At 31.6% G+C, this 18,582-nt stretch overlaps 2 protein-coding genes across 3 annotated transcripts in view; one reads left to right on the forward strand and one right to left on the reverse strand.

The window, feature by feature from the left end:
- The window catches only part of LOC126886036 ((11Z)-hexadec-11-enoyl-CoA conjugase-like), a 522,212-nt gene that overhangs the window by 231,153 nt on the left and 272,477 nt on the right, over positions 1-18,582 (reverse strand). The window lies entirely within an intron of this gene.
- LOC126886052 (uncharacterized) lies at positions 9,474-10,635 on the forward strand. Its single transcript, XM_050652894.1, has 2 exons — positions 9,474-9,913; positions 10,094-10,635. The coding sequence occupies exon 2, from the start codon at positions 10,100-10,102 to the stop codon at positions 10,595-10,597; it is 498 nt and encodes a 165-aa protein (XP_050508851.1). The 5' UTR covers positions 9,474-9,913; positions 10,094-10,099; the 3' UTR covers positions 10,598-10,635.

An 18,582-nucleotide genomic window follows, 5' to 3' on the forward strand; every position in this document is an offset into this window, starting at 1 on the left:
GCTTGTCCATTGCTGGACATAGATCTACCTCGTAATTTTCCATCTATTTCAATCTTGTGCCTCTTGCATCCAATTCCTATGACAACGTTTCAGATCATCAGTCCAACGTGTGGTTGCCAGATGAAATTTCTGGATCTCCCTAGGCGCGAGCTTCAAATTCCCCTAGAAATCCCTAGCTCAGTTCCCAAGCACAGGACAAAAAATTGTTTGATATTCCGTGTGTGATAGAACAAAAAAGAAGAAATTGTCATTTGTCAGCTGTCAATTTAATATTATATGACGTCATTCTTCTTTTTTGAGCAATGTCCTTGACCATTTACCCAGATAACTCAGGAAAAAGAAAAAGTTGTCATTTGTCAGCTGTCAAATAACCTATATCGTCTTCTTATTATTTTTTTGGACTGTTCTTGAGAATTTACCTAGTGATGTACCTATAAAAGGAAGAAAACTGTATCGGTAAATTTAAATTCTGCATCTATAATCACTTTGTGCTAGGTGGCGCCAGCAATTAATATAAAAATTATGCCAAACTTTAAAAATCCCTTGATTTCAAAGAGAAATCAAGAAAAATTCCTTTCTTCACGAAATCTCCAAAAATCCCTAGATTCGGGGAAAATCCCTAGACATGGCAAGCCTGATCTAGTATTCGCTTTGTCCATCCTTTTGTCTGTCATTCGAGCCACGTGATCTGCCCAGTTCCATATCAGTGTTGCCATTCTCTCTACTGCATCAGCCACTCCTGATCTTTGTCGTAGCTGGCGGTTTGGGATCTTGTCTCGTAGTGAAACGCTGGTAGTGATACGTCTAAAGGTGGGAAACTATCAATATAATGTAAATTAATTGCGTTATTTTGCCTGTTATTAGCGCACTCATTATTGTATACTTCAAACAGCCTTAGGGAAAATACTGATTAAAATTATTTTCCCTCGTTGATCAATTTCAAAATTCCTGCTTTCCCCTTTTATGTTAACTACGCATTCTAAATTCTTCAGGTTACTGGTCGTCCTTGTTTTACAATTCAAACATCCAATTTACTTTCCTACCTCTCAGCATTTATTCCCGAAGAAGGTAGTTTTCTCCCGTCCATAAACCTTTCCCTTAAGCTTCGCCGCTACTCCATTTCTTCCGTCGAAAGAATACAAATAATCTTTTCCAGTCTATTCTCCGCTTCATCAGAAATTCAATAAAGCCCTTTTCCCCACTTAATACGATATTATTCGTGCTCGGTATCCTGTTTATATACAAGGCGAACTTTTCCCAATCACAACCTATATCAACAGTTTTCGTGACTTGAAAACTTACACTCGGCAACGATCCGCGGTCGCTTTACTCCAAAAGTTTAATAATGCATTAAAAAGGAGCTTTAGGTGGAGTGTATTGTGCTGGAAGAGACATTGAATGTTCCGCGTTTTCTTTACAAGAGTTTTCCGGGTCGAAGTTAAGGGTGTTCTGAAATGTTATGTCTTTTAAGCTAGTGAGTTTTGAAAAGTTGAACTAACAAAATTTTAAGCAAATGTAACCTTAAACTTTATTAAATGATTCAAAATGTTAATTAAAGTTACAGTTGATGAACAAGTTGCTGATAATATGAGCACATTCTGTAAATGTAAATGCCAATTGTCTTTTATATAAAATTATTTGACTGAATAATTTTAATAATTTTTCTTAGATCTGATTAAAAGGATTTGCCCTTTAATCACACACAATTGGCACTACAGATGTAGTTAATAACATAGTGATATATGTTTTGTTAGTCTCTTTTCGTCTGTGCAGTTAATAACCAACTTTGTTTTTGTCATATATGTTTTGTGTTTTTTATCGCATTGCACTAAAATAAGCTACTTTTGACTTATTTCACCCACACTTTCGATTTGTGAGAGTAAAATCTGAACACCTAGGCAACAAAGTCACATATTTGGATTTTCATGCGAGTTTTAAATCAAGGAAGACACTTGGGCCCAATGTAACAATCAAATATCACATTGTACACTGTATTTTTCTTGTACTGATATCTTGTTCAGTTTCTGAAGGGCCTGATGATGGCGTATAAAATGTAAACGCCGAAACCGGTCGCCCGCAAACTGTTAAATAAAAACCTTCAATAAGATTGTGACTTTCTATACCCTAACATTTTAAAGTTACAGTCTTTTTAAGTTATTTTGAAAAAAAGCATATTTTTCAAAATAACTTTAAAATTGTTAGAGATACCAAAAATCTCTAAAAACAAAAAAAGTCAGATTTGCTTTTCTGAATATCATGTATTTTTTTGTTTTTCTGTTGACAAAAATTGATTGAGATTTGGTGTTTCTAAATTTGCATACATTCGTGATCAGTGACTCGTTCAACCCCTTTTAACTACAGCCCTTTCAATAATAAGGACTTTGAAGCGATGAAACTTACAGATCATATAAACAATATATATGTTATAGTCAAAGCCCGAATTTCAGGCACTCCTAGGTTTGACTAGGCAATCCTCAGGTCTGACTAACCGTCTTAGTCAAAGCCCGAAATAAATTACAGTTTCGTCCTTTGACTAGTCAAACCTAGGAGAGACGAAGTTGGTCAGGCAAAGGTCGAAATTCAATTTTATGAAATCGGGGTTTGACTAGTCAAACCCCGATCAGCTATTAAAATGTCGTAATTTGTTATATTAGGTTTAATAAAACGTAATTTTTTAATTTTAATGGTTATTATTTTTATATGGTCGTAATTAAAATAAAAAAATTAGTGCTTATTCTCACATGTTGAGGCATTATGGCATTTAGATTTGCACAATACGTTAGACCTTTTACACTTACATAATTTTGAAGAGTATTTCTTATCGCAGTAGCATTTTATAAAGCCTTGTCCTCCAAATTTAGAATCTTTTGTACTAATTTCTCTTAGAGACAGCTTAACGTCGAGAACATCTTCGAAATTAAGTAAATTCTCTTTGCATTCTCTTATTTGATTTCTTGAAAAAAGTGTGTTTATTTTTCCTTATTTTGTACCAACTCTATATAAACCGTTAATTGTTTTATCGTCAACTGTGAAAGAAAATATTGCAATCGGAGAAAAAACTAAGTATCACCATAATACTAACGAAGCCCCTGGACCGTCGTCACTAGGAGAGAAAGAAAATTGTCAAACAATTCAGATTATTTCTTCAGATGTGGTTTGTTGTATTTGTCAAAAATAAAGCTCTGAGCACATACGTGCATAATTTGTAGTCTGGTGGTACATGTTGTATACGCTGACATCACACTTGGTGCATACTATGAAGGTTTTGAAAGAAAAGTTACATGCATGCTTTGTGTACACACAGAAAAAATTAAAATAAATAAAGGAAAGGCGATTGAAGGTCTTTATGCCCAGGCTAATGCTATGGAACAATTAAGTGAAAAAAAAATTCCTCCAATTTCGGTCGGAAGAACTGCCGTGCTAGGCCCAAAGGCGGTAACTAACATTTGACAAAATGGTGGCAAAATCGATTTCAAAATTTAATGCTAAAATTTTGGGCCGTTAGGGATTTATGGACTAGCTGATAGAAAGGCGATTGAAGGTCTTTATACCCAGGCTAATGCTATGGAACAATTAAGTGAAAAAAAATTCCTCCAATTTCGATCGGAAGTTACCAATACCGACCACTAGCTTTGATACAGCCAAAGGAGATGCTCGAAATATCATACAAGATAAAACAATAATTGACGATGTATATAGAGGTGGTAAGAAATACGGAACAATAAACACACTTTTTTCAGGAAATTAAATAAGAGAATTTTCTTAATTTCCAAGATGTTTCAGACGTTAAGCTGTCTCTTAAGAGAAATTAGTACAAAAGATTCTAAATTTGGATTACAAGGCTTGTATAATGTCTCAACATGTAAGAATAAACACTATTTTTTTATTTTAATTACGACAATATAAAAATAATAAACATTAAAATTAAAAAATGACGTTTTATTAAACCTAATCTAACATATTACGACATTTTAATAGCTGATCGTGGTTTCACTAGTCAAACCCCGATTTCATAAAATTAAATTTCGACCTTTGCCTGACCAACTTAGTCTCTCCTAGGTTTGACTAGTCAAAGGCCGAAATTGTAATTTATTTCGGGCTTTGACTAAGACCGTCAGTCAGACCTGAGAATTGTCTAGTCAAACCTATGAGTGCCTGAAATTCGGGCTTTGACTATAACATATACATGAGTCAAGAAACTTGTGAAGTCGTAACGATTAAGTTCATTTAAGATACTAATTAGGGGGTGATTTTCTCGATTTTTTTACCAAAACCAAAAGGGACTAACTTTATTTTGAGCGTAACTTGGTTAATTTTGATGCTAGAATTTTTTTTTATAAAACAAAAATGAAGCTTCTTTTAAACACTTTAAATAAGTTGTAATGAGTTTTCCCCGAAATGTGCTTCATTTTTGGTTATTTCACGTTAAAGTATTCTATTTGGAATTTGACGAATATAAACCTATTTTTCATTAGCTACAACTCTGCTTCTACTAGGTGTAGAGACGTGATATATACAGAATTTTTTAAAAATTTTTACAGGCTATATTTTTGCTAAGAATGTTTATTCGACAAAATACTTACTATTTGAGTTATTTGCGAAAAACCGTCTAAAAGCGTGGTTATTTTGTTGAAAAAATGAACATATTCACTGCCAAATAACTCGAAAAGTATTGACTTAGTGAAAAAACTCTATAGAAAAAAAAGTTACTTAAAATTAGCCAGGTTATCGATTTCCTGACTTTCTTTGGACGAATATTTTTTCACCCCCAAGAGGGGGTGAAAACCACCCCCAGGGCAAAAGCACATATCGGCACAATATCACTTTTTTTCTTTGACTTGTTAGCTATGCGTATGCCAAATTTCATGTCAATCCAAGCGGTTCTTTAAAATTTAGAGGTTTTGCAATATTTTACCGTTAAAGAACGGACTATAGGTGATGCCGGACTTTTTAACACCACTGTATATCTTTGGCCCAAGAAAACTTTATTGGCAAATACATATATCTACTGCTAATTTATGAATTCGACCGTTACTTGATGGAACTATTGTTTATACTATTGTTAGATATACAAGGCGAACTTTTCCCAATCACAACCTATATCAACAGCTTTCGTGACTTGAAAACTTACACTCGGCAATGATCCGCGGTCGCTTTACTCCAAAAGTTTAATAATGCATTAAAAAGGAGCTCTAGGTGGAGTGTATTGTGCTGGAAGAGACATTGAATGTTCCATGTTTTCTTTACAAGAGTTTTCCGGGTCGCAGTTAAGGGTGTTTTGAAATTTTATGTCTTTTAAGCTAGTGAGTTTTGAAAAGTTGACTCAACAAATTTTAAGCAAATTTAACCTTAAGTAAACTTTATTAAATGATTCAAAATAATGTTAATTAAAGTTACGGTCTTTAAACTTTTGGGCCACAAAATGAAAGATCAGACTTTTTTAACAATTTTTAATACATGCTTGTTGATTATGATTTATATTTAGACTTTTTGTTAACTTTCGATTGTAAAATGAATAATTGGAGTAATACTTTCGCAGAGCAATAAAAAAATACGTCTGTATCTTCTTACAACTTTTAATCAACTCTCGTTGCTAAGTGTCGCACTGGACAACGTTTTTAAAGCTAAGCTAGGGTTTAAACACTTGTTCAATTGAAACACATCTTTGGTACAGAACTTTATTGGCAAATATATCGACAAATTACACTATAATTAAGGCTCGTATCCCATTATTTAGGGCCCGGATAGCTCAGGCGGTAGTATGTCTAACGCAGGTAGGTAGGCCGGGGTTCGAAGCCCAGCGCCAGAGAGAAGATATAGACATTTTTAAGGGCACCCAAAATCCGAAAATTAAATTTTTTATATTGAGGCATTAATCCGATGAGGCATAAGGATGCTGAAATAGCTATATGGAGATGGTGGTCCAACTCTGAATCAAATATAAACAAAACCTGCCTTGATCTTTTTTATAAATTTTTTAACTTTTTAGGGTTATGATTGAAAATTATTCTCTGAAATCTTCTCTTTCCTACGATATACAGGGTGTCCAGAAACTCTACCGACAAACGAAGACAGGAGATTCCTCAGGTAATTTTAAGACAATTTAACCAAATTCACTTAGTCCGAAAATGCTTCCTAAGGGAGCTAGAGCTCTTTGAAGATGGCGTCTTGTAATTAGTTTTTCTTAAATACCTCCAGAACGCTTCTATTTAGAAAAACAAAAATTGGTACGCATATTTATCTTCCAGAGATAAATCGATTCCATCCATTGCGAATTTATAGTACCGGTCAATGGCGTCCGTTTTGGGTAGGGTAACGGTTATTTTATCGCATAACTTTTTTATCTTTACATTTTCAGCATCTTTCACTTTGGATTATTAAATTGTGAGGTATGCTAGTACTAAAAGGTACTCTTGATGTAAGTCGGTAGGACACACCGTTTTCTAGAAAAATCGATTTGAAAATTTTTCGTCTCTTGAATTTGAAAAAAAATTGAAAAAATTTTTGAAAAAAAAAACGGTGTATCTTACCAACTTGAAGCAAGAGAATACCTCATAATTTAATCATCTAGTGTCAAAAATGATTAAAAATTAAAGACAAAAAAGTTATGCGCTAAAATAACCGTTGACCTACCCAAAACAGACGCATATGACCGATGCTAGATATTCGCAATTAATGAAATCGATTCATCTCTGGAATATAATTGAACGTACAAGTTTTCGTTTTTCTAAATAGTTTTTTTTGAAGTTTTTTTTTTTAATTTAAAAAACCAAAAATTTTCAAATCAATTTTCCTAGAAAACGGTATATTCTATCGACTTAAAACAAAAGTACCTTTTAGTACCAGAATACCTCACAATTTAATAATCCAGAGTCAAAAATGCTTAAAAGTTAAAGACAAAAAAGTTATGCGATAAAGTAACCGTTGCTCTACCCAAAACGGACGCCTATGACCGGTACTAGAAATTTGCAATGGATGGAATCAATTTATCGCTGGAAGATAAATAAGCATACCAATTTTTGTTTTTCTAAATAGAAGCGTTCTAGAGGTATTTAAGAAAAACTAATTACCAGACGCCATCTTCAAATAGCTCTAGCTCCCTTAGGAAGCATTTTCGGATTAAGTGAATTGGGTTAAATTGTTTTAAAATTATCTGAGGAATCTCCTGTATTCGTTTGTCGGTAGAGTTTCTGGACACCCTGTATAACATATTATAGTATAAAATATCCATGGTTACAAGACTATTTGTTTTCTGAACGTCTGCACTCAACTTACCGTGTACCGGTGGCTTTATAACCTATTATAGACAAGGCGGAAACGGCGGGTTCGTTGGGAAAAATATTCCCATGAGATATTTTTGCATAATCACATTCGTGAGACATCCCACAATAAGGTTCAAGAAGTCGCCCACGTGAAAAGTGGGCCAATTTTTTTTTAACAATTTTTTTTTAATCAAATTGCAAAAATCGATATTTTTGGCCCGGACTATTTTTTTTTAGGTTTTTTGGACCATTCTGGACAAAAAAGCTTTCTTATAATTTTTCTCTAAAGTTGATATCTTTCGAGTTATAAGCAATTTAAAATTTGAAAAACGCGAAAATGGCCATTTTTAAGACTTAATAACTCGGTTAAAAATTATTATTATCAAAGTCAGAAAGTGACTAAATCAAAGTTTAAAGTCGCCGCTACATGATCCTGAAGAAATCTGTGTCATTAATTTACTACTAACCTGTTATTTTTAATTAATAACAATGAGCTGTTAGATCGTATTGACTCCGCTGTAAATGTGAGTGCGAGTAAGATGCACAATTGGACTGCTGGAATGGCTTCTCTCTCGCACTCAGAATTTACAGCGGCCGCACACGTGCATGGTGCTTATTATTATTACTTAAAAATAACAGCTTAGTAATAAAATAATGACAAAAATTTCTTCAGGATCTTGTAGGGGGGGGGGGGGGGCTTTAAACTTTTATTTAGTCATATATTGACTTTCATAATAATAAATTTTAACCGAGTTATTAAGCCTTGAAAATCGCCATTATTCGTTTTTTTCAATTTTAAATCATTATATATAATAAAACTAAGTTGATAAAATGTGTGTGCCGATAAAACTTAAAAAGGATTCCCGATACGATAAAGGGACTTATATAGTGCAATAGCCCTTTATCCCCGCTCGAACAAGTAAGTTCCCGTTTTAACTTAAAGAGCGTATTTTTAAAGATATAAGGGCTTTTCCTAGCAAGCTTGGCTAGCACTAGACCTGGCTCCTCCACCAAATTTTTAAATATTCCCAATTTTGCCCCTTCGCCAAACTTTTAAATATTCCGGTATTAACATCATTATCATCATTATACAGGGTGTCCCGAAAAGAATGGTCATAAATTATACCACAGATTCTGGGGTCAAAAATATGTTGATTGAACCTCACTTACCTATATACAATAGTGCACACAAAAAAAGTTACAGCCCTTTGAAATTACAAAATGAAAATCGATTTTTTTTCATATATCGAAAACCCTTCGAGATTTTTCATTGAAAATGGACATGTGGCATTATTATAGCAGCAACATCTTAAAAAAAAATAAAGTGAAATTTGTGCACCCCATAAAAATTTTAAGGGGGTTTTGTTCCTTTAAACCCCCCCCAAACTTTTGTGTACGTTCCAATTAAATTAATATTGTGACACCATTAGTTAAACAAAATGTTTTTAAAACTTTTTTGCCTCTTATTACTTTTTTGATAAGTCAGTGTTTATCGACCTATTTTGAATATTTGTCGAATCCACCACATATTTGTATATGGTTAAATACGATTATAGAGACCTGTTAATAATCTGAAAATGTATTTATAATTTACATTTTTAGGTATATTTTGAAAAAGAAGCCATATCTCGATAAAAGGTGATTTCTCAAAAAAAGACTAAGAGTCAAAAAAGTTTTAAAAACACTGTGTTTAACTAATGGTACCACAATAATAGTGTAATTGGAACGTACACAAACATTTGGGGGGTTTAAAGGAACAAAACCCCCATAAAATTTTTATGTAAATATATTAAAAAAGAAACCGCATCTCGATAAAAACTGGCTTATTGAAAAAATACTAAGAGTCAAAAAAGTTTTAAAAACGTTGTGTTTAACTAATGATACCACAATAATGAATTAATTGGAACGTATACAAAAGTATGGGGGGGTTTAAGGGAACCAAACCCCCATAAAATTTTTATGGGGTGAACAAACTTCACTATAATTTTGTTTTAAGATGTTACTGCCATAAGAATGATACATGTCAATTTTCAATAAAAAATCTCTAATAGTTTTCGATATATTGAAAAAAATCGATTTTCATTTTGTAACTTCAAAGGGCTGTAACTTTTTTTATGAGCACATTTGTACTAAGGTAAGTTAGGTTCAATCGAACTATTTTTGACCGCAGAATGTGTGGTATAATTTATGACCAATCTTTTCGGGACACCCTGTATATAATAAATATATATATTTTGGAGTTGAAGCGAGATAAGTTTAGTTATTCAAATTATTAATTATTAATTCTGAAAATATTTAAAAATTTAAGTTTTCAAATTTCGCGCCTTTACTACTTATGCTATAGCTGCAGAACTTATTGTTACGGCGGACGATAATGTCGAGTACATTCTAGAATGTGTAAAAGAAAATACTCTCGAACTTTTCCGAATATGCTAGAGCCTAGCTCTCTGAATATATAAGGGCCCGGTATCACCCGCCAGAGTTAGTTCGATTTGAAAAGCGATTGCGAAAGGAACTGAAAGAAGTTATCTGTGAGCATTTATTTTGAAGTATCACGTGTCAGTATTTTTAATAGTGTGTTTAATTAATTCTCGATTTTGAAGCCGAGAAGAAAAAAGTCGTCTGTGAGCCTTTATTGTGAAATATCAAATGTAAGTATTTTTAACCGACTTCAGAAAAAGGAAGTTCTCAGTTTGATTATTAATTATTTTTGAAAAAATAATTATTTTTGAAAAGATAATTAATAGTGTCTTTAATTAATTCTAATGGTTGTTTTTCTTTTTCTTTTAATTGTTTGTCTATAAAATGTTTATTTAATTTATATTTTACAGAATACAATGCCTAGACGTAAAAAAGGAGGAGATCTTGCCAGTTCTGCAGCGAAACGGCGGAAAAAAAAAGAACATAGAAGAAATGAAACGGAAGAAGAGCGCGAAGCACGTTTACAAAATCAACGAACTAGGATGAGAACTCTGAGAAGCACAAAAAATGAAGAAAGAAAAGAGAACGAAAGTATAGAAGAATCGAGAATTTTAAAAGATAATTTAACAAAGGAAGCATTCCACTACGAACCGACGAAAAAATATTACAATCATAAACATGTTGTGATCGGAAAAATGGATAACATTTGCCAATTTTGCCACGCGAAAAAATTCAGTAAAGAAACAGCAGGTCTCTGTTGCATGAATGGAAAAATTCGACTACCACCACTGGAAGCACCTCCACAGGAATTTCTACATTACATGACCGGGGAAACACAAGAATCAAAACACTTTCTTCAAAATATAAGATTAACCTCAAAGAACCCTGCTTCTCTCACGGTCAGCTATATGTAGCTTGCTCAAGGGTAGGAAATCCGAAAAATCTATATATATATATATATATATATATATATATACTCCAGACAATAAAATGAAAAACGTTGTTTATAAGCAAATAGTGTGAGCGAATGTTTTCAATAAATTTTTTTACTATTACGTCATAGTTTATTTTTTTATTGCAACTACCGCGTAATCTCATATCAACTCCCGGGCGAAGCCGGGTATTATAGCTAGTTGCTTATAAGTCGAAAACGATCAACTTTAGAGAAAAATTATAAGATACCTTTTTTGTCCAGAATGGTCCAAAAAATTAAAGAAAAAATTGTTCGGGCAAAAAATATTAATTCTTGCAACTTGATTAAAAAAAAATTGTTAAAAAAAAATTGGCCCACTTTTCACGTGGGCGACTTCTTGAACCTTATTCTGGGATATCTCACGAATGTGATTATGCAAAAAAATCTCATGGGAATATTTTTCCCTTCGAACCCGCCGATTTCGCCTTGTCTATTAGAGTGTTTTATGTTTTTGCGATTTCCCGAATACTAGGTTTTTAACTTTTGATGTCAAATATCTCTGGATCCTTAGATGATAGCAGGTCCAAATTTTTACAGTATAGTTGTAGATAGATAATATCAAGTGCCGCGTAAAGTTTTATTGAAAAATGTACAAAAACAAGTAAAATAAAAAATAAAATTTAAACTTTTTTGTGTTTTTTTTGTAAGAGTATTTTAAAATTTTTTAAAATAAATGTTTCTTTCACTCCATCGTTACGAAAATCTACGCCGCACTAAAAAATATATGTAGTTTCAAAATAAAAAAAAAATAGGTATCTAAGTGCTTTGGTTACAGAGATAATAATATGTGACATAATAGAGAGTTATTGCCACCGGCAAATAAAGGATCCTTTATTACAGGACACTTTAATAAAAGACAAATACAGGACGGGTCTAAAAGAGTGGTATTGCAAACGCAGTTAAGGAATCTTTTATTTTGACAAATGACATGATATATTTTTGTAAATATAAAAATAACCTATAAAATTCTATTTGATGATAAAAGTTAAAATAAGATAATTGAAAAGAGTAAAACGTTAAATTTAATTATTTTGTCGTTTAAAGATGTTTAGACAACAACTTATATTCCATAATACTCATCGTTCAATAATATGGAAGTGCAATTGGAAATACCTACTATTTTAGGAGTTTTTAAATACTTTTGGATTATGGGTATATAAAATGGGGAATTTCTGCAGAATATATTATTAGGGAATAGTGGATATCCAGTCCTCAACTACAACTACCTATGACACCATTGCAGAACATTCAGACAGAAGTTGTGTTTTATAATCAATCACAAATCCCTTCAAGAATTGTTATTGAAAGAACATTTGGTATTTTGAAGAGATTTCCCATTTTAATATATGTAATGAGATGCAAGTTACCTTTTGTTCAAAGAATAATATCAGCTTGTTCAGTTTTACATAATATTGCAGTAGATAATAGAGAAAACGTTGAAATACTGGCAAATGAGTGTGCTATTGATATTGATATAGAAGCTGTGGCAGTACATTTTCAACCAGGAGCTAATCTAATGCAACTAAATTGTGTGTGTGTTTGTTTAAAAATATTGTTGGACATTTAAAGCTAGCTTAAACTAATTTTATTTTTATTGGACTTCAGTTTGTTAATAAACTTATAAATAAATATAAATATTATATTGGTGACTGATTTTAAGTATTTTATGATCATTAGCAGGTTTTAAATAATAAATTTATAAATATATACATGCTATTGGCGTTTGATCTTTTATCGTTTAAAATATGTTCATTGTTCATTAAGATTCATTATGGCCCTCTCTTTTCACCTCTGGATAACTAGTTATGAGGAAGTTTATCTGACAAGATACTAATAGATATCTGGCAGAGAAAAACTTCCCGTTAACTAGTTATCCGGAGCTCAAAAGACAGATACTAAGGATACTGTTATATAAACTTCCCAATAATTAGTTATCTGTAAATGATAGTACCTCTAATATCTAATCTGTCAAATAAACTTCCCCATAGACAAAAATATAATAGAAGAAATAAGCTTTATGGTGGTTTTTTATTAATTTTTTTGGCAGTGTTTAAATAAACAAACACTGATGGCATGAAATGGATCACGAATCACGAATAAGGAGGATCTAGGAGGAATGAAGAAAGAATTGGAGATTGTGTTTACCATTAAACGCATACAACTGCAGTATCTGGGACACATATGAGAAATCAGCACCATCACTCCCTGCTGCAGTACATATTGCAAGGTACAGTCAAAGGTAAGACAAGACCCAGTAGATGGAGAATATCAATGGAACTGTTTCGAATTGCAGCTAGCAAGGTTATGATTGCTAATATGATTTCCAACATTCGAAACGGATAGGAACCAAAAGAAGATGGCATGAAAATGAAAGTGGCATGAAAAAATAAATAAGTACTTAAACCTTTGTTTTATTTTGTTAACCTAACCTGTTATATACCTGTTGAATTGAACTCTATTTTGAATCTAGAATTTTAACAAATCCTAACCTTCTTTAAAATTTATTGAAATTACCTCTTATATCTATAATAAATATTTATTTCTATACAAAAATGTAAAATATATTGAGTTTAAATGAGTTAATGATAATCTATGTCTGATCATTGTTATTAATAACACTTTAAATTTATTTACATAATATTCCTTTTTACAACTTTTTGTAATCACTCAAGCTTCAATAAAATGTTCTTTTTTATATTCCTTTGGGTCAAAACATCAATAATCTATATCTGAGAATATTACTTAGAGTTATTTTTAATAAATAAAACCCAACATACAACTTTAATGATGAAAGGTAATCAAATATCAATCCCACAATAAAATTATCAATCAAAAGAAACGACAAGATAAATTCAAAATACAAGTGAAGTTAGACTTTTCTTCACATTTTTGACACGTTATGTCAAAATAAAGGAACTTTTATTAAAAGAAGGGTGTCCTCGAATTTTCCTTAAATACAGGCGGCCTGTATTTTATTAAAGGACAAAAATAAAAGACGCAATACTGCGCATGCTTATATGTCAAAATAAAGGATCTTTTATTACGGGCCGACTTAAAAGACGTTGGCAATAACTCTCTAATGTTAACATTGTCGTTAAATGGGACTCTGGGTGCCCATAAATGTCTATAGGCCCCAGGTTGACTCAGCCTGAATAAAATGAGTACCTTGGGTAAAACCAGGGGTAATGATAGGCGGTTGAAGCGTAGCACTGGCCCTGATACCTTACTTGTATACTGTAGGCCCTAGATATAGCAGACTACCCTGTTATAATCCCAAAGCCACGTTAGCGGTGTAAAACGGGAGATTATTACAGGCCTGAATCCCGCGTACCAAAAAAGGTTTGCAAGCTGAAAATTGGTTAATAGTTTAACGGTGTCTCTTAGGACAAACTTTTATTAATGAAAACACTGGAACAGAGGAAGTTTTAATTGTGGAACAGGTTAAAACTTTAGAACGTCAGACTACGAAAACGTCTCATGAATTTCGTCGGACAGAATTTTCAATTGATTTGTTACCCTTTCATTAATAGGCAAGCGGGAGATACCCCTAAAATAACCAGGTACTGACCACGGAGAGGTGCACGGCTAATTTTATTCATACTTTATATTTTTGAAGGTACTGAAAACGAAAATGAGGTTTATTTTGAATTTTATGTGGGGGAACATTGTCAAAATCGCAATTTTAACCTAAAAATAAAAAAAAGAAATCGCGTTTTCTTGGGCTTACCTCGCTACAACTCTGTTCCCTTTTCATATTTTTTTCTGAAATTTTTACAGTATATATTTCTCACCTTTCTTAAGAAAATGGTACTTACTTCAAGCTTTCAGTCTTATTCTAATAAAAGTTATGATTTTTTTAAAGTGAAAGGTGCAGATTTCTGAATTGCAAAGTTTAATCACAAAAGTTAAGCGACGAAGTTTGAAATTTAGCTTTTTAATCACGTGTATGTTAAAGTATAAAGTACAAAGAAGTTTTTTGGAAAGATTTGGATCAAAATGTTTTAGAGAACAAAAAATAGTGCAACTTTTATTATCGGCATTAGAAATCCCCAATATAACGGTTATTTTTCGAGATACTGACCATGGGTGGTGAATGGCTAATTTTGGTCTTAGATTATGTTTCTGACGGCGCTGAAAACGAAAATGAAATTTATTTTAAATTTTAGGTGGGGGAATATTGTCAAAATCGTAATTTTAGCATAAAAATAGAAAAAAGTGAAATCACAATTTTTTGCGTTTAACTCGCTACAACTCGCGTCGATTTTAATATTTTTTTCTAAGCTTTGTACACTATATGTTGCTCACTTTTTTGAAGACAACGGTATCCGTTTTAAGATTTTAGTCTTATTCTAGTAAAAGTTATAAATTTTTTAAAGTACAAGGTGCAGATTCGTGAATTGCAAAGTCTCATCGCAAAACTTGAGAGGCAAAATTAAAAATTTATCTTATTAATCACGTTTATGTTAAAACATAGAGTACAAAGAAGTTTTCTGGAAGGTTTTGGCTACAAATGTTTATTAGAAAAAAAATGGCGTAACTTTTAATATGGACGTTATACATTCCCAAAATAACACTTATTTTTCGAGATACTGACAATGGGAGGTGAATGGCTAACTTTGCTCTTATTTTATGTTTTCGATGGTGCTGACAATGAAAAAGTGGTTTATTTTGAATTTTATGTGAGGAAACATTGTCAAAATCGCAATTTTAACCTAAAAATGAAAAAAAAAGTGAAGTCACGAATTTTTACGTTTAACTCACTACAACTCTGTTCCATTTTAATATATTTTTCTAAAATTTCTACAGCATATATTTCTTACCTTTGTAAAGACTATGAAAGTAACTGTAGTCTTTCAGTCATTTTGAAGTTATACTTCTTTACCGGCGATATGAGGGTGAATTTTTATATGTTAAAACCTATGATCCCGGCGCATGCGCATTATAACTTTGTTCTGATTGGATGTTCAAATGACGTGTCAAAAATTATTCAATATGGCAGCTGTGGCACAGCTGTAGTTAGATTATTTATGGTTGTTGCGTTTTAAAATTTGTGTGAAAAGAAACAACAAACAAAAGTAAGTTAATAGTTATACTGCCTTTTTAAATAGTTTTCATATACCTATACTTTTGGACTTTTGAACTATTTTGGCCAAGGAAAACTCATTCTAATTCGGTAAGTAGTTTTTATTATAATCATATTGTAATTATACATTTGGATTAGGTTGAAATACAGTAGAGCGTCGATTATCCGAACTAATTGGGGGACATAGGTGTTCGGAAAACCGATTTGTTCGGATAATCGAACTACAATATATTGATACATATTTATAGTCATACATATTTACCCACAATTGAATAAAAGCCATATTTATATACCTACATATTTATTTATATCTTGATAATGACAACTAGCAACTAAACAAAAAAGTGCAGTCTTTGCAACAACATAATTATTTTTGGATACAATATTGAAGAAAATTGAAGATATTTTATGCGTCAATTACTAACGCTTGCTCGGTATTCGAGTGCGGGACGCGGGAGTCGATAGTTCGAATAAGCGGTCGTTCGGTTGATCGACGTTTGGATAATCGACGCTCTACTGTACATTTATTTTCTCAAGAATGGGGATTTTAGAGAGAAATCCCAAATTAGGTCCGATTTTAATTTTTAAATTATGATTTTTTGGCGTAGATTTATTTATCTAGTAGGTATGTAATGCTTTGATTTACATACTTAATTTGATTACCAACAAAAGTTCTACCAATCTTCATCTAATATATTGTTTTCTTACTGTTTTGTTATATTTTAATATTTTCTTCCACAAAATTTAAACTACATAATTTAATTATATTCAAAACAACTGTCAAACAGTAAAACGGTCAGTTACCCTATTTTTCCATATTACAAATAATGTGGAATTGGACGAGTGAGTCTAGGCTTCGATTACGAAGCAAAGCACCCCGAAATTCACGGGTTCGATTCCCGATGCAAGTTTTTATTTTTTTATTTTTTGATGCATTTTATGATTGTAAGTATATTTGTTATATAATTTATTTTTTCAGAAAATGCGTATTTAAAATTTTTGTCAACAATTATTATCGTTCAGAAATCATTTTTTCTTTGTGGCATTTTTCAATGTGTTTGTGTGCGTTTTATTCTTTTATTTTTTTAAATTTTTGGTATTGTCTTAAAAGTCACATAATATGTAGTAGAAGTATAACTTCTTACGTGCGTACAAAGTACACACATATTCTTTTTTTTTTATAAAAGATGAATTTTTAAAAATAAAAGGTACAGATTCGTAAATTGCAGAGTTAAATAACAAAAATTAAGTGACAGAATTAAAAATTTATCTATTTGATTTCGTTCAAGTTAAACCATAGAGTTCAAAGAAGTTTTATGGGGAGTTTTAGGTCTAGATGTGTTATAGACAAAATATGGTGCAACTTTTAATTTTAAGAAAAACGTGGTTTAACTTTTTTTATTTTTAGAGCAAAATTGCGATTTTGACAATGTTCTCCCACCTAAAATTCAAAATAAACTTGATTTTCGTTTTCAGCACCATCAAAAACATAAACTAAGACCAAAATTAGCCATTCACCACCAATGATCAGTATCTCGAAAAATTTTCGTTATTTTGGGGATATATAACGTAAATGTAAAACGCTGCACCATTTGTTTTCTATAAAAAATTTTGATCCAAAACTTTCCAGAAAACTTCTTTGTACTCATGTTTTATTTTTGAATTTGATTTAAAATCTATATTTCAAATTTTGTCAGTCAAATTTTGCAATTAAACTTTGCAATTCACGAATATGCACCTTGTACTTTAAAATATTCATAACTTTTACTAGAATAAGACTAAAAGCTTAAAGCAGAAACCATTGTCTTCAGAAATGTGAGCGATATATAGTGTACAAAGTTTAGAAAACAATATTAAAACGGACCAGAGTTGTAACGAGCTAAACGCAAAAAAACGTGATTTTATTTTTTTATTTTTAGGTTAAAATTTCGATTTTGACAATGTTCCCCCACATAAAATTCAAAATAAACTTCATTTTCGTTTTCAGCACCCTCGAAAATATAAAGTATGAATAAAATTAGCCATTCACCCCTTCGTGGTCAGTATCTCGAAAACTAAGCGCTTTTTTGAGGGTGTCCCGCTCGTGTATAAACTCTCATGCAAAAATCAGACTGGTATTTTATCACTAGAGTTCGGATTTAAAAGCATAAAAAATCGCAAAAAAAGCGCTTAAAAAGCATAACAATTTTACGAAAAAAAGCATTTTATTATACAAAAAAAGCATGAAAATAAGCATATAAATTTTGAGAAACCATTTTTTTTAAGAAAATATATATAATTATCTCTAGGCTTAGCTTAAGAACTAGTAAAGACTTATTATAAATTTAATAATAAAAATAGAAAAAAAAAAACAAAAAAAAATAGATAACTGAAACAAAAATGCTATAACCTAATTTTTATCGACACGCTTTAGATGAAGGAAAATATATCATTTTTGTTTAAAGCATGAAATAACTAATTACTCATTTAAATGTTCCATCGTAAAGTTTCGGCACCTATCACTCAAAACATTTTTGTGTATCTAAAAGCTTCTTTCAACGTCCACATTGGTTATCGTTGCATACTTATACTTTGCCACTATTACCGGATCCATATTTAAATCTTCAACGTGTTCTCAATTTAAAACTGAAAATATTTTCTTCATCTTTTGAAATCCTTCGTTTTTTGTTAATACATCTTTGAATTTTGTTATCTGACCAATTTTTCCAGGTATACCTTCCATCTTTTTTCAAAACTGTTTATTTTTTGGATCGACTCAACTAATGACATTTGCTGTTTCTCCAAATATTTTATTGTTTCACTCACAGAACAAAAGTGGCTTTTGATAAAAGCAAAATTGTTTT

This window comes from Diabrotica virgifera, chromosome 1 (assembly GCF_917563875.1).
Source record: "Diabrotica virgifera virgifera chromosome 1, PGI_DIABVI_V3a".
In the NCBI taxonomy this organism is placed as follows: domain Eukaryota; kingdom Metazoa; phylum Arthropoda; class Insecta; order Coleoptera; family Chrysomelidae; genus Diabrotica; species Diabrotica virgifera.

Coding starts and splice junctions, on each gene's coding strand:
- LOC126886052 (XM_050652894.1), top strand. CDS start 10,100: ATGCCTAGACGTAAAAAAGGAGGAGATCTTGCCAGTTCTGCAGCGAAA.